Here is an 18,477-nt window from a genome sequence, read left to right as displayed (position 1 = left end):
ATATATCTACTATAATACTGCCTCTATGTACAAGAATATAACTACTATAATACTGCTCTCTATGTACAAGAATATAACTACTATAATACTGCCCCTATGTACAAGAATATAACTACTATACTACTGCCCCTATGTACAAGAATATAACTACTATAATACTGCCCCCTATGTACAAGAATATAACTACTATAATACTGCTCCTATATACAAGAATATAACTACTATAATACTGCCCCCTATGTACAAGAATATAACTACTATACTACTGCCTCTATGTACAAGAATATAACTACTATAATACTGCTCCTATGTACAAGAATATAACTACTATAATACTGCCCCTATATATAAGAATATAACTACTATAATACTGCTCCTATGTACAAGAATATAACTACTATAATACTGCTCCTATGTACAGGAATATAACTACTATAATACTTCCCCTATGTACAAGAATATATCTACTATAATACTGCTCCTATGTACAAGAATATAACTACTATAATACTGCTCCTATGTACAAGAATATAACTACTATAATACTGCCCCTATGTTCAAGAATATAACTACTATAATACTGCTCCTATGCACAAGAATATAACTACTATAATACTGCTTCCTATGTACAAGAATATAACTACTATAATACTGCCCCCTTTGTAGAAGAATATAACTACTATAACACTGCTCCTATGTACAAGAATATAACTACTATAATACAGCCCCTATGTACAAGAATATAACTACTATAATACTGCAACCTATGTACAAGAATATAACTACTATAATACTGCCCCTATGTACAAGAATATAAGAATATAACTACTATAATACTGCTCCTATGTACAAGAATATAACTACTATAATACTGTTCCTATGTACAAGAATATAACTACTATACTACTGCCTCTATGTACAAGAATATAACTACTATAATACTGCTCCTATGTACAAGAATATAACTACTATAATACTGCCCCTATGTACAAGAATATAACTACTATAATACTGTCCCCTATGTACAAGAATATAACTACTATAATACTGCTGCTATGTACAAGAATATAACTACTATAATACTGCTCCTATGTACAAGAATATATCTACTATAATACTGCCCCTATGTACATGAATATAGCTACTATAATACTGCTCCTATGTACAAGAATATAACTACTATAATACTGCCCCTATGTACAAGAATATAACTACTATAATACTGCCCCTATGTACAAGAATATAACTACCATAATACTGCTGCTATGTACAAGAATATATCTACTATAATACTGCCCCTATGTACAAGAATATAGCTACTATAATACTGCTCCTATGTACAAGAATATAACTACTATAATACTGCTCCTATGTACAAGAATATATCTACTATAATACTGCCCCTATGTACAAGAATATAGCTACTATAATACTGCTCCTATGTACAAAAATATAACTACTATAATACTGCCCCTATGTACAAGAATATAACTACTATAATACTGCTGCTATGTACAAGAATATAACTACTATAATACTGCTCCTATGTACAAGAATATATCTACTATAATACTGCCCCTATGTACAAGAATATAGCTACTATAATACTGCTCCTATGTACAAGAATATAACTACTATAATACTGCCCCTATGTACAAGAATATAACTACTATAATACTGGTCCTATGTACAAGAATATAACTACTATAATACTGCCCCTATGTACAAGAATATAACTACTATAATACTGCCCCTATGTACAAGAATATAGCTACTATAATACTGCTCCTATGTACAAGAATATAACTACTATAATACTGCTGCTATGTACAAGAATATAACTACTATAATACTGGTCCTATGTACAAGAATATAACTACTATAATACTGCCCCTATGTACAAGAATATAACTGCTATAATACTGCCTCCTATGTACAAGAATATAACTACTATAATACTGCTCCTATGTACAAGAATATAACTACTATAATACTGCCCCTATGTACAAGAATATAACTACTATAATACTGCCTCCTATGTACAAGAATATAACTACTATAATACTGCCTCTATGTACAAGAATATAACTACTATAATACTGATCCCTATGTACAAGAATATATCTACTATAATACTGCCTCTATGTACAAGAATATAACTACTATAATACTGCTCTCTATGTACAAGAATATAACTACTATAATACTGCCCCTATGTACAAGAATATAACTACTATACTACTGCCCCTATGTACAAGAATATAACTACTATAATACTGCCCCCTATGTACAAGAATATAACTACTATAATACTGCTCCTATGTACAAGAATATAACTACTATAATACTGCCCCCTATGTACAAGAATATAACTACTATACTACTGCCTCTATGTACAAGAATATAACTACTATAATACTGCTCCTATGTACAAGAATATAACTACTATAATACTGCCCCTATATATAAGAATATATCTACTATAATACTGCTCCTATGTACAAGAATATAACTACTATAATACTGCTCCTATGTACAGGAATATAACTACTATAATACTTCCCCTATGTACAAGAATATATCTACTATAATACTGCTCCTATGTACAAGAATATAACTACTATAATACTGCTCCTATGTACAAGAATATAACTACTATAATACTGCCCCTATGTTCAAGAATATAACTACTATAATACTGCTCCTATGCACAAGAATAGAACTACTATAATACTGCTTCCTATGTACAAGAATATAACTACTATAATACTGCCCCCTTTGTAGAAGAATATAACTACTATAACACTGCTCCTATGTACAAGAATATAACTACTATAATACAGCCCCTATGTACAAGAATATAACTACTATAATACTGCAACCTATGTACAAGAATATAACTACTATAATACTGCCCCTATGTACAAGAATATAACTACTATAATACTGCTCCTATGTACAAGAATATAACTACTATAATACTGCTTCCTATGTACAAGAATATAACTACTATAATACTGCCTCTATGTACAAGAATATAACTACTATAATACTGCTCCCTATGTACAAGTATATAACTACTATAATACTGCCTCTATGTACAAGAATATAACTACTATAATACTGCTCCCTATGTACAAGAATATAACTACTATAATACTGCCCCTATGTACAAGAATATAACTATTATAATACTGCCTCTATGTAGAAGAATATAACTACTATAATACTGCTCCCTATGTACAAGAATATAACTACTAAAATACTGCCTCTATGTACAAGAATATAACTACTATAATACTGCTCCCTATGTACAAGAATATAACTACTATAATACTGCCTCCTATGTACAAGAATATAACTACTATAATACTGCCCTTATGTACAAGAATATAACTACTATAATACTGCTCCCTATGTACAAGAATATAACTACTATAATACTGCCCCCTATGTACAAGAATATAACTACTATAATACTGCTCCCTATGTACAAGAATGTAACTACTATAATACTGCCAACTATGTACAAGAATATAACTACTATAATACTGCCCCTATGTACAAGAATATAACTACTATAATACTGCTCCTATGTACAAGAATATAACTACTATTATACTGCCTCCTATGTACAAGAATATAACTACTATAATACTGCTCCTATGTACAAGAATATAACTACTATAATACTGCCCCTATGTACAAGAATATAACTACTATAATACTGCCTCCTATGTACAAGAATATAACTACTATAATACTGCTCCCTATGTACAAGAATATAACTACTATACTACTGCCTCTATGTACAAGAATATAACTACTATAATACTGCTCCCTATGTACAAGAATATAACTACTATAATACTGCCTCCTATGTACAAGAATATAACTACTATAATACTGCCCCTATGTACAAGAATATAACTACTATAATACTGCTTCTATGTCCAAGAATATAACTACTATAATACTGCCCCCTATGTACAAGAATATAACTACTATAATACTGCTCCCTATGTACAAGAATATAACTACTATAATACTGCTCCCTATGTACAAGAATATAACTACTATAATACTGCTCCTTTGTACAAGAATATAACTACTATAATACTGCTACCTATGGACAAGAATATAACTACTATACTATTGCCTCTATGTACAAGAATATAACTACTATAATACTGCTCCCTATGTACAAGAATATAACTACTATAATACTGCTCCTATGTACAAGAATATAACTACTATAATACTGCTACCTATGGACAAGAATATAACTACTATACTACTGCCCCTATGTTCAAGAATATAACTACTATAATACTGCTCCTATGTACAAGAATATAACTACTTTAATACTGCCCCCTTTGTAGAAGAATATAACTACTATAATACTGCTCCTATGTACAAGAATATAACTACTATAATACAGCCCCTATGTACAAGAATATAACTACTATAATACTGCCCCTATATACAAGAATATAACTACTATAATACTGCTTCTATGTCCAAGAATATAACTACTATAATACTGCAACCTATGTACAAGAATATAACTACTATAATACTGCCCCTATGTACAAGAATATAACTACTATAATACTGCTCCTATGTACAAGAATATAACTGCTATAATACTGCTCCTATGTACAAGAATATATCTACTATAATACTGCCCCCTATGTACAAGAATATAACTACTATAATACTGCTGCTATGTACAAGAATATAACTACTATAATACTGCTCCTATGTACAAGAATATATCTACTATAATACTGCCCCTATGTACAAGAATATAGCTACTATAATACTGCTCCTATTTACAAGAATATAACTACTATAATACTGCCCCTATGTACAAGAATATAACTACTATAATACTGCTCCTATGTACAAGAATATAACTACTATAATACTGCTCCTATGTACAAGAATATAACTACTATAATACTGCTACCTATGGACAAGAATATAACTACTATACTACTGCCTCTATGTACAAGAATATAACTACTATAATACTGCTCCTATGTACAAGAATATAACTACTATAATACTGCCCCTATATATAAGAATATATCTACTATAATACTGCTCCTATGTACAAGAATATAACTACTATAATACTGCTCCTATGTACAGGAATATAACTACTATAATACTTCCCCTATGTACAAGAATATATCTACTATAATACTGCTCCTATGTACAAGAATATAGCTACTATAATACTGCTCCTATTTACAAGAATATAACTACTATAATACTGCCCCTATGTACAAGAATATAACTACTATAATACTGCCCCTATGTACAAGAATATATCTACTATAATACTGCTCCTATGTACAAGAATATATCTACTATAATACTGCCCCTATGTACAAGAATATAGCTACTATAATACTGCTCCTATGTACAAGAATATAACTACTATAATACTGCTGCTATGTACAAGAATATAACTACTATAATACTGCTCCTATGTACAAGAATATAACTACTATAATACTGCCCCTATGTACAAGAATATAACTACTATAATACTGCCTCCTATGTACAAGAATATAACTACTATAATACTGCCTCTATGTACAAGAATATAACTACTATAATACTGATCCCTATGTACAAGAATATATCTACTATAATACTGCCTCTATGTACAAGAATATAACTACTATAATACTGCTCTCTATGTACAAGAATATAACTACTATAATACTGCCCCTATGTACAAGAATATAACTACTATACTACTGCCCCTATGTACAAGAATATAACTACTATAATACTGCCCCCTATGTACAAGAATATAACTACTATAATACTGCTCCTATATACAAGAATATAACTACTATAATACTGCCCCCTATGTACAAGAATATAACTACTATACTACTGCCTCTATGTACAAGAATATAACTACTATAATACTGCTCCTATGTACAAGAATATAACTACTATAATACTGCCCCTATATATAAGAATATATCTACTATAATACTGCTCCTATGTACAAGAATATAACTACTATAATACTGCTCCTATGTACAGGAATATAACTACTATAATACTTCCCCTATGTACAAGAATATATCTACTATAATACTGCTCCTATGTACAAGAATATAACTACTATAATACTGCTCCTATGTACAAGAATATAACTACTATAATACTGCCCCTATGTTCAAGAATATAACTACTATAATACTGCTCCTATGCACAAGAATATAACTACTATAATACTGCTTCCTATGTACAAGAATATAACTACTATAATACTGCCCCCTTTGTAGAAGAATATAACTACTATAACACTGCTCCTATGTACAAGAATATAACTACTATAATACAGCCCCTATGTACAAGAATATAACTACTATAATACTGCAACCTATGTACAAGAATATAACTACTATAATACTGCCCCTATGTACAAGAATATAACTACTATAATACTGCTCCTATGTACAAGAATATAACTACTATAATACTGTTCCTATGTACAAGAATATAACTACTATACTACTGCCTCTATGTACAAGAATATAACTACTATAATACTGCTCCTATGTACAAGAATATAACTACTATAATACTGCCCCTATGTACAAGAATATAACTACTATAATACTGTCCCCTATGTACAAGAATATAACTACTATAATACTGCTGCTATGTACAAGAATATAACTACTATAATACTGCTCCTATGTACAAGAATATATCTACTATAATACTGCCCCTATGTACATGAATATAACTACTATAATACTGCTCCTATGTACAAGAATATAACTACTATAATACTGCCCCTATGTACAAGAATATAACTACTATAATACTGCCCCTATGTACAAGAATATAACTACTATACTACTGCCTCTATGTACAAGAATATAACTACTATAATACTGCTCCTATGTACAAGAATATAACTACTATAATACTGCCCCTATGTACAAGAATATAACTACTATAATACTGCCCCTATGTACAAGAATATAACTACCATAATACTGCTGCTATGTACAAGAATATATCTACTATAATACTGCCCCTATGTACAAGAATATAGCTACTATAATACTGCTCCTATGTACAAGAATATAACTACTATAATACTGCTCCTATGTACAAGAATATAACTACTATAATACTGCTCCTATGTACAAGAATATATCTACTATAATACTGCCCCTATGTACAAGAATATAGCTACTATAATACTGCTCCTATGTACAAGAATATAACTACTATACTACTGCCCCTATGTACAAGAATATAACTACTATAATACTGCTGCTATGTACAAGAATATAACTACTATAATACTGCTCCTATGTACAAGAATATATCTACTATAATACTGCCCCTATGTACAAGAATATAGCTACTATAATACTGCTCCTATGTACAAGAATATAACTACTATAATACTGCCCCTATGTACAAGAATATAACTACTATAATACTGGTCCTATGTACAAGAATATAACTACTATAATACTGCCCCTATGTACAAGAATATATCTACTATAATACTGCCCCTATGTACAAGAATATAGCTACTATAATACTGCTCCTATTTACAAGAATATAACTACTATAATACTGCCCCTATGTACAAGAATATAACTACTATAATACTGCTCCTATGTACAAGAATATAACTACTATAATACTGCTCCTATGTACAAGAATATAACTACTATAATACTGCTCCCTATGTACAAGAATATAACTACTATACTACTGCCTCTATGTACAAGAATATAACTACTATAATACTGCTCCTATGTACAAGAATATATCTACTATAATACTGCCCCTATGTACAAGAATATAGCTACTATAATACTGCTCCTATGTACAAGAATATAACTACTATAATACTGCTCCTATGTACAAGAATATAACTACTATACTACTGCCTCTATGTACAAGAATATAACTACTATAATACTGCTCCTATGTACAAGAATATAACTACTATAATACTGCCCCTATGTACAAGAATATAACTACTATAATACTGTCCCCTATGTACAAGAATATAACTACTATAATACTGCTGCTATGTACAAGAATATAACTACTATAATACTGCCCCTATGTACAAGAATATAACTACTATAATACTGCCCCTATGTACAAGAATATAACTACCATAATACTGCTGCTATGTACAAGAATATATCTACTATAATACTGCCCCTATGTACAAGAATATAGCTACTATAATACTGCTCCTATGTACAAGAATATAACTACTATAATACTGCTCCTATGTACAAGAATATAACTACTATAATACTGCTCCTATGTACAAGAATATATCTACTATAATACTGCCCCTATGTACAAGAATATAGCTACTATAATACTGCTCCTATGTACAAGAATATAACTACTATAATACTGCCCCTATGTACAAGAATATAACTACTATAATACTGCTGCTATGTACAAGAATATAACTACTATAATACTGCTCCTATGTACAAGAATATATCTACTATAATACTGCCCCTATGTACAAGAATATAGCTACTATAATACTGCTCCTATGTACAAGAATATAACTACTATAATACTGCTCCTATGTACAAGAATATAACTACTATAATACTGCCCCTATGTACAAGAATATAACTACTATAATACCGCCCCTATGTACAAGAATATAACTACTATAATACTGCCCCTATGCACAAGAATATAACTACTATAATACTGCCCCTATGCACAAGAATATAACTACTATAATACTGTCATCTATGTACAAGAATATAACTACTATAATACTGTCATCTATGTATCTCATAGAAGCCTAAAAACCCCCCAGGATAACAGCATCTTAAAACGCTCCGTGAACTTTAGTTTTCATGAAAAAGACCTTGTGTATCTTCGATTCTCGTCTTTTGCCTGCACAGAATATGCGGTGCCTTGTAAAGTTGATTATTGCCTCCAGTGCTATCCTATTGACAACACCCGCGTGTAACCTAAAATATTTCCGCATTAGGAGATTAGTTTATAATTTCGGGCCAGTTCCAGAATATGAACAATGGATGGAGAATGCGGAATATCGTTGTGTTTCTTCTTAATTTCATTAGGTATCAATTTTCACGAGAGACGTTTGGAAGCAGAGAAAACAGTCATGGAAGAGTTTAGAAAACAGGCGTCAGAACTAATCTTCGGTCCCATAAACCATAAAGGTCAGGATCCCAAAAACAGAAAAACACACCAGTAATGTAATCCGAGATGTGTATTACCGCTATATATGTTGCTAACAAATTTGTAAAGACGACCATCATTGCCTCTATCTGGAGGGCCCTGATTTACTTCACCCTGACACATCCTGATGATCATACTGACCATGATACTGTGTGCCCACATTTATCAGGTGTACGTACCTAAGCAATATGGCTTCTCTCTGTTCCTGTGTCTTTCCCGGTCGTACTGATAGCCAAGGTAACACGTACACAGGACCCGACCAAAGTTATCTGTGCACTGCTGCTCGCACGGGGCCTCGGCGCAAACGTCATAATCTGTAAGGAGATGGAAAAATGTTAAAAGCATTGAGGTAAGCAGGAGAGGACATTTATCCAGCGCAGCCCAAAGGTGGTTTCCCCAATTCACCACAAAATGCCACTTTTAATGACATCATTCACCCCTTCATAACAAATAGAGCGTCTCTAGCTGTTATAACCTGCAGCAAACACGATATAGAGTTGTGGACAAAAGTAAGCAGGAGAGGACATTTATCCTGCGCAGACCAAAAATGGTTTCCCAAATTCACCACAAAATGCCACTTTTAATGACATCATTCACCCCTTCATAACAAATAGAGCTTCTTTAGATGTTATAACCTGTAGCAAACACGATATACAGTTGTGGACAGAAGTAAAAAGGAGAGGACATTTATCCTGCGCAGACCAAAAATGGTTTCCCAAATTCACCACAAAATGCCACTTTTAATGACACAATTCACCCCTTCATAACAAATAGAGCTTCGCTAGCTGTTATAACCTGCTGCAAACACGACATACAGTTGTGGCCAAAAGTAAGCAGGAGAGGACATTTATCCTGCGCAGACCAAAAATGGTTTCTCAAATTCACCACAAAATGCCACTTTTAATGACATCATTCACCCCTTCATAACAAATAGAGCTTCTCTAGCTGTTATAACCTGCTGTAAACATGATGTACAGTTGTGGCCAAAAGTTTTGAGACTGAAACAAATTTTGTTGTTCGTAATATTTTCAGCTTCAGTGTTATTATCAGCTTTTCAGTGTTTAAACTTTTATGGACAAATAGAGCTTCTCTAGCTGTTATAACCTGCTGCAAACATGATATACACTTGTGGCCAAAAGTTTAGAGACTGAATCAAATTTTGTTTTGCGTAGTCTTTCAGCTTCAGTGTTATTATCAGCTTTTCAATGTTTAAATGTTTATTGATGCAAAGTAAGGAGAGACAATTTGAACTTTTATTGACAAATAGAGATTCTCTAGCTGTTATAACCTGCTGCAAAAACGATATACAGTTGTGGTCAAAAGTTTTGAGACAGAAACAAATTTAGTTTATTATAAACTCTTCAGCTTCAATGTTATTACCAGCTTTGCAGTGTTTAAACTATTATTGACAAATAAAGCTCCTCTAGCTGTTATAACCTGCTGCAAACATAATGTACAGTGGTGGCCAAAAGTTTTGAGACTAAAACAAATTTTGTTTTTTGTCAAATTTACAGCTTCAGTGTTATTATCAGCTTTTTAGTGTTTAATTGTTTATTAACAAATAGAGCTTCGCTAGCTGTTGTAACCTGCTGCAACACACATATATACAGTTGTGGCCAAACGTTTTGACACTGAAACAAATTTTGTTTTTCATAAAATTTTCAGCGTCAGTGTTATTATCAGTTTTTCAATGTTTAAACTTTTATTGCCAAATAGAGCTTCTCTAGCTGTTATAACCTGCTGTAAACACGATATACACTTGTGGCCAAAAGTTTTGAGACTGAAACAAATTTTGCTTTGTGTAGTCTTCAGCTTCAGTGTTCATCACTTTTTCAATGTTTAAACTTTTATTGACAAATAGAGCTTCTCTAGCTGTTATAACCTGCTGCAAACATGATGTACAGTTGTGGCTAAAGTTTTTGAGACTGACACAAAAAGTCTTCTACTTATTATCAGCTTTTCAGTGTCAAGAAATATATAAAGTTTATGTATCTACTCAATAATTACAGCACTGAGCCTTATTTCTCCAGACTTCTGCTCTTCACCCCGAGGAGCTGGATAATCAGTTTCTGAGCCAAAGACAATACTGAAACTGAAAAATGGAAAAATAGATGGATGAACACCAGGCGCTGCGACATATGGCCACATGGGGTAAGGTACCTCCCTTGGTGGTCTCAGGTAGGGAGACCTAATGACAGGGAGGAGCTTAGTTAGTAAAAAGCTTAGGAAGACAGGAAATGACAGGCGAGTCCCAGAGAGCAGTGTAGAGAGACCCACACCTGTGGGAGGTGTGAGGAGAAGCCCCCTAGGAGAAGTGATCGGACCCGCTGGGTCATATCCCAATACTGGACACGTGGGGCTCTGGTGAGAGGTGGGCTGACTGAACCACGTCCCAAAGGGGTGACGTCCAGACGGCCTGGATGGTGGCTGCCCCCTGGTGTATACCCAACGAACCCCCTCTTCAGGATGAAAGTCAGTGAACTCCACAGTAGGAGTAGATCCTGACAAACCGGGTCAGAAGAGTGCGGTCCCCAGGGACCCCCATCACGGCTTATAGCTATCCCTGTGGGTGGCAGACGGACCCCCGTGTGGACTATATGAATCTGCCTGAAAGTATGAAGATGAGGGGCTCTAGGAACAGAGTACCAGGGAAGAGGCTGGCCAGTAAATTGAGAGTAACTCCGGTTGCTAATGGCAACCACAGTGAAGACCCGGAGTGGAAGTCGAGAGGACTGTGTGATTTGAAGTGTCTACCCGTTACAACAGAAAAAAGATGTGTCCGCCGCTGGCGAGATGTAAGTCCATTTATGACCATGTTCAGTAAAGAGAAAATTTTGGTTCAGAAGAATCTCTTCTCTGCGTACTGTTTGGGGGCACTGGGGCCTGCTGCAGTCAACAGCTGTGAGACGGCCCTGAAGAAGCTAGAACCAGTTCTGGCCTCGGGCCTGGAAGTGGGTGTCCAACACCACAAGTCCCAGCAACCCTTCCCCTGTAGTGGAACGGAGGCGGTGGTGCAAAGTGATGATCCAGGGCTGCGCTGCGGCCATATAGCAGTACCTGCTGCGACTACCAAAGCACCCCGCCGTCCCTTCTACACAGCCACCAATAGAGGGTGCTCGCTGCTTGTGTCTGCCTGCAGCCACCACTAGAGGGAGTTCACTGCTTCTGTATGCCTGAAGCCATCACTAGAGGGAACACGCTGTTTCTGTATGCCTGCAGCCACCACTAGAGGGAACACACTGTTTCTGTATGCCTGCAGCCACCACTAGAGGGAACACACTGTTTCTGTATGCCTGCAGCCACCACTAGAGGGAGCTCACTGCTTCTCTCTGCCTGCAGCCACCACTAGAGGGAGTTCACTGCTTCTGTCTGCCTGAAGCCATCACTAGAGGGAACAGACTGTTTCTGTATGCCTGCAGCCACCACTAGAGGGAACACACTGTTTCTGTATGCCTGCAGCCACCACTAGAGGGAGCTCACTGCTTCTCTCTGCCTGCAGCCACCACTAGAGGTAGTTCACTGCTTTTGTCTGCCTGAAGCCATCACTAGAGGGAACACACTGTTTCTGTATGCCTGCAGCCACCACTAGAGGGAACACACTGTTTCTGTATGCCTGCAGCCACCACTAGAGGGAACACACTGTTTCTGTATGCCTGCAGCCACCACTAGAGGGAGCTCACTGCTTCTCTCTGCCTGCAGCCACCACTAGAGGGAGCTCACTGCTTCTCTCTGCCTGCAGCCACCACTAGAGGGAGCTCACTGCTTCTGTCAGCCTGCAGCCACCACTAGAGGGAACAGACTGTTTCTGTATGCCTGCAGCCACCACTAGAGGCAGCTCACTGCTTCTGTCTGCCTGAAGCCATCACTAGAGGGAACAGACTGTTTCTGTATGCCTGCAGCCACCACTAGAGGGAACACACTGTTTCTGTATGCCTGCAGCCACCACTAGAGGGAGCTCACTGCTTCTCTCTGCCTGCAGCCACCACTAGAGGTAGTTCACTGCTTTTGTCTGCCTGAAGCCATCACTAGAGGGAACACACTGTTTCTGTATGCCTGCAGCCACCACTAGAGGGAACACACTGTTTCTGTATGCCTGCAGCCACCACTAGAGGGAACACACTGTTTCTGTATGCCTGCAGCCACCACTAGAGGGAGCTCACTGCTTCTCTCTGCCTGCAGCCACCACTAGAGGGAGCTCACTGCTTCTCTCTGCCTGCAGCCACCACTAGAGGGAGCTCACTGCTTCTGTCAGCCTGCAGCCACCACTAGAGGGAACAGACTGTTTCTGTATGCCTGCAGCCACCACTAGAGGCAGCTCACTGTTTCTGTCAGCCTGCAGCCACCACTAGAGGGAGTTTACTGCTTCCATCTACCTGAAGCCACTGTGAAGCCCCGCATTACCTTCTGATGCCAGGCGCCACAGGGTCTCCACGGGCTTGGAAATCTTCTGGTCACAGGTAGGTTAACTTTAATGGGATTCGTGACGCCACTCTCGGTATTGCGCTTAGGGCGACCGCCACTGCAGTTTAGGGAACACCTGGGGCTGATGGTAGGTGCAGTTAGATGTTGTGGCCTCCCGAGAGTGAGGCTGGCCCCAGGGCCTGGTGTAAGTGTGTAGTACCACAGGTAGCAGAAGAACTCACACACAAAAAAGCAATGTCTTTCAGGGTTTTTACTCACTTTCAGGTGGCAGGGGTGAGTTAACCCGGGCGATGCTATGATGAACCCGGAGGAACCAGGTATCCCTTCGGCTGATGTAGGGGTGATTGCTGACTCGCCTTCCTTGCCCTTCTTGTTTTGAGGTGACTCCTACTTGTAAAATTGCTGGAATTACCTAGGGAATTCGCATCTGCCATTCTCCCCTTTCTGGCCCGTTTGCGGGCAGCGTGGACAAAGGTAAGACGGTTCCAGGCTCTGTCCTCCTTATGGGCCCCCTCGTTGCTGCTGTAGCTGCGGAACTCTGTGTAGGTTAGTGAGGCACATAAAGGCCCTCACCAGCAGGTTTGGCAGGCCAACTGAATGGGCCTCTGCTCTGGGGACCTGTTTCCCCGTGCGGGCAGGGTCTACTAGGCAGTCCCCGTACTCAGCCACCTCTTGCTACTGTCCTAGGTGGTTTTCAGGCGGCACTGCTGAGTAGCCTCTCTCCCCCTCCAGCAGCCACGAATGCTGAAGTGTCTGGCAGGGCCCTTCTCCTCTGCTCTGCCCTCCAGACGCGGCTCTACATCTCCTTCTCATTCGGCTGCCTCTGCACAACTCCCTTGTTCCCAGTGACACCACCCACCACCAGCTGGGAGGCGAGGGCAATGCCCTCTACCTGGATCTAACCAGGGGTCCCCTCTAGCTGTGCATGTGTTCTGGTTACTAAGTGTTCCGTGTTTGTTCACACCCTAGTCAGCCTCTGGGATTACCTGTATTGTACTGATCCAGCATGGGTGCAGTACTCAGTGGTGCCTGACCAGGTCAGGGGCGCCACACCACCACTAGAGGGAACGCACTGTTTCTGTATGCCTGCAGCCACCACTAGAGGGAGTTCACTGCTTTTGTCTGCCTAAAGCCAACACTAGAGGGAACGCACTGTTTCTGTCTGCTTGCAGCCACCACTAGAGGCAGCTCACTGCTTCTGTCTGCCTAAAACCACCACTAGAGGCAGCTCACTGCTTCTGTCTGCTTGCAGCCACCACTAGAGGGAGCTCACTGCTTCTGTCTGCTTGCAGCCACCACTAGAGGCAGCTCACTGCTTCTGTCTGCTTGCAGCCACCACTAGAGGCAGCTCACTGCTTCTGTCTGCTTGCAGCCACCACTAGAGGCAGCTCACTGCTTCTGTCTGCTTGCAGCCACCACTGGAGGCAGCTCACTGCTTCTGTCTGCTTGCAGCCACCACTAGAGGGAGCTCACTGCTTCTGTCTGCTTGCAGCCACCACTAGAGGCAGCTCACTGCTTCTATCTGCTTGCAGCCACCACTAGAGAGAGCTCACTGCTTCTGTCTGCTTGCAGCCACCACTAGAGGGAGCTCACTGCTTCTGTCTGCTTGCAGCCACCACTAGAGGGAGCTCACTGCTTCTATCTGCTTGCAGCCACCACTAGAGGCAGCTCACTGCTTCTGCCTGCTTGCAGCCACCACTAGAGGGAGCTCACTGCTTCTGTATGCTTGCAGCCACCACTAGAGGGAGCTCACTGCTTCTATCTGCTTGCAGCCACCACTAGAGGGAGCTCACTGCTTCTGTCTGCTTGCAGCCACCACTAGAGGCAGCTCACTGCTTCTGTCTGCTTGCAGCCACCACTAGAGGGAGCTCACTGCTTCTGTCTGCTTGCAGCCACCACTAGAGGCAGCTCACTGCTTCTATCTGCTTGCAGCCACCACTAGAGAGAGCTCACTGCTTCTGTCTGCTTGCAGCCACCACTAGAGGGAGCTCACTGCTTCTGTCTGCTTGCAGCCACCACTAGAGGGAGCTCACTGCTTCTATCTGCTTGCAGCCACCACTAGAGGCAGCTCACTGCTTCTGCCTGCTTGCAGCCACCACTAGAGGGAGCTCACTGCTTCTGTATGCTTGCAGCCACCACTAGAGGGAGCTCACTGCTTCTATCTGCTTGCAGCCACCACTAGAGGGAGCTCACTGCTTCTGTCTGCTTGCAGCCACCACTAGAGGGAGCTCACTGCTTCTGTCTGCTTGCAGCCACCACTAGAGGGAGCTCACTGCATACAGATATATTGTCTAAAGAAACCTATCTAAATATAGTTAGCTCCCCCTAGTGGTTAATGGAGGAAATGAAAAAAAATATATATTCTGCCTCTGATTTTATTAAGCAAAATCCTGGGATTTAATGTATGGTATTAAAAAAAAGAAGCTTTAACAGCTATAAAGATATATTAAGACATTAATAAGCCGGCAATTTTGCACCTATTTAGATAATAAAAGAAAACATTCCTGGCTTTCCTTTCAGGTTTCGGTATTTGCCCCGCTCAGCCACTTCCCACAGGGTTAAGCGTTGTTTTAGTTAAACGTTTTTCTCCTAAACCACCTACTGGGACCCGGGATGTTAAAATCAGCTTTTCATGTGAACTGGATGAAATATTCTTCGTTGGCAAAATATTTTCAGTCTTAAATAAAGAATCTTAGAAAACCAAACGATGAGTTTTCAATTTATTTTCCCAAAGACTGTGAAAGTCAACAACCTGCTCCAGGGGTGAAACACATGGCGGCCGCGGGATCCGGGCGGGGAGAGCGCACGGTGAAGGGCTTGTCATCGCAGCCAGTAAGTGAGAGGCAAGCCTTGAGTTTTAGCAATTGGCTCAGATGCCAAGTGAAGCGGTTCTAGCAGTTATGTTTCATATGATCTACTGCTCCACACTTCTGGGAGTTTAATGTAAGCTGGCAATGGATTTTAATATGTTAGTTATGACTCAGCTGGGGACGAGATGCCAAAGATCCTGTAATCCGCGGTGCAGAACACGGGGAACATTTTAACACCTTCATCTCGCTGCTAAGCCCCGGGCGACCTGGGAGACCACTTAGAACACGAAGCCTTTAGCTTGAGACCATGGAACAAAACTGTCGGCTGCCAGATGGACATTAAGCAATCTGTTGGGGTTCATCATAAGACGGTTTTGCCAGGAGTGACCTAGGTCGGAAAAAAAAGGAAAAACCTCCGGGAGGAATGGATTGACACATTACGATTTAATTGCAATATTTCCTTCCCAGGTCTTCTTCCCTGTGAGATTAGAAATAATGTGGCTGTTTGTTTTTAGAAACAGCGCCACTCGTGTGCATAGGCCGTAAGTGGTATTGCAACGTAGCTGTATTTCATAGGGTTTATCAGTGTTTCCACCAAATTTTTCAGAGAGTGAAGAGGGTGTTACACGCAGCGATATCGCTGGTGAAAGCACCCGCCCCCGTCGTTTGTGTGTCACGGGCAAATCACTGCTTGTGGCAAAATCGTTTGGAGCCGTCACACGGGACTTACCTGCCTAGCGACGTTGCTGTGGCCGGCGAACCGCCTCCTTTCTAAGGGGGCGGTTTGTGCGGCGTCACAACGGCGTCACTAAGCGGCCGCCCAATAGAAGCGGAGGGGGCGGAGATGAGTGACCGTAACATCCCGCCCACCTCGTTCCTTCCTCATTGCTGACAGCCGCAGGTACGCTGCTTTTCGTCGTTCCCGGGGTGTCACACGTAGCAACCTGCGTCCTCAACAAACGATTTTTTGAAAATGAACGACGTGTCAACGATCAACGATAAGGTGAGTATTTTCCATCGTTAACGGCCGTTCGTTGCTGTCACACACAACAACGTCGCTAACGATGCCGGATGTGTGTCATGGAGTCCCTGACCCCGGCGATATATCGTCGTTGCGTGTAACGGGGCCTTCAGGGCCCCTTCACATTGCGCTTTTACCTATGTTAAGTGGTTCTGTCGGAGCCTCCGTCCGAATTCCCCCACAAAACGGGTTTCGGACGCATGCACTGACGGGGCCGTTGACTACAATGCAGGAAACGTCTTGGTGTCTGCCTGAAGAAAGCGTATACACCCAAGAATGGGGCAAGACAAAGCACATAGCGACTCCGTCTGCTCCATGACAGTCAATGGCCCCATTGGCACATGCGTCCGAAACCTGTTTTGTAGGGGAGTTTGGACAGAAGCTCCAACGTGACCACTGAACATAGGTAAAAACGCAATGTGAAACCAGCCTAAGAAATATTATCAAATAATGTTTTTTCAGTGCTGCCACTCTGGTGGTCCCTGGCAGTCCTGCAAGTGCGGTGCCAGAGCTAAGCAGCAAGTTCTAGTCACAAACAAAAGAATACAGCAGCATTCCTTCCCATTTTCTCCAATAATATTCTTCTAATAATATGTTACCTCATTTACGCTTATCTCCCCCCCATAAATTGGAAGTATTTGTCTGTAATGTCTGTGTTGGAAAAAAATCTAATAAAAATATGTTGTGCCAAGAAAGTTTTTACAAATATTTCTGTCTGTCATGGCGGCATCAGGATATGTGGGTACTACAAATCCTGGCATTCTGACTGCTAACTTCTCTAATGTCTGACAGACTTGGGCATTGACCCACAGACTTCTAGTTCATAGGCAGGCTAGCATGAGTTAATCCCTGCTGGGCTGCTTGTAAGTCTCCTTTGATCACCTGCTCTGGGGGAGCCAGTCACATTCTCTCCCCTCCTATACAGTATACGATGGCTAGACTCATCCTGTATATACAGGTCTGGTG

The 18,477-nt window shown here is 39.6% G+C and overlaps 1 protein-coding gene across 1 annotated transcript in view; it reads right to left on the bottom strand.

Annotated features, from left to right (window-relative positions):
• The window catches only part of CCBE1 (collagen and calcium binding EGF domains 1), a 511,157-nt gene that overhangs the window by 90,252 nt on the left and 402,428 nt on the right, over positions 1-18,477 (bottom strand). The window contains exon 4 of the mRNA XM_075343280.1: positions 9,438-9,572. Within this exon, the coding sequence (XP_075199395.1) occupies positions 9,438-9,572 (135 nt within the window). The remainder of the gene's footprint in view (positions 1-9,437; positions 9,573-18,477) is intronic.

This window comes from Anomaloglossus baeobatrachus, chromosome 1 (genome assembly GCF_048569485.1).
Source record: "Anomaloglossus baeobatrachus isolate aAnoBae1 chromosome 1, aAnoBae1.hap1, whole genome shotgun sequence".
NCBI lineage: Eukaryota > Metazoa > Chordata > Amphibia > Anura > Aromobatidae > Anomaloglossus > Anomaloglossus baeobatrachus.
The sequence above is the reverse complement of the archived record's forward strand: the minus strand, read 5'-3'. Positions and strand labels throughout refer to the sequence as shown.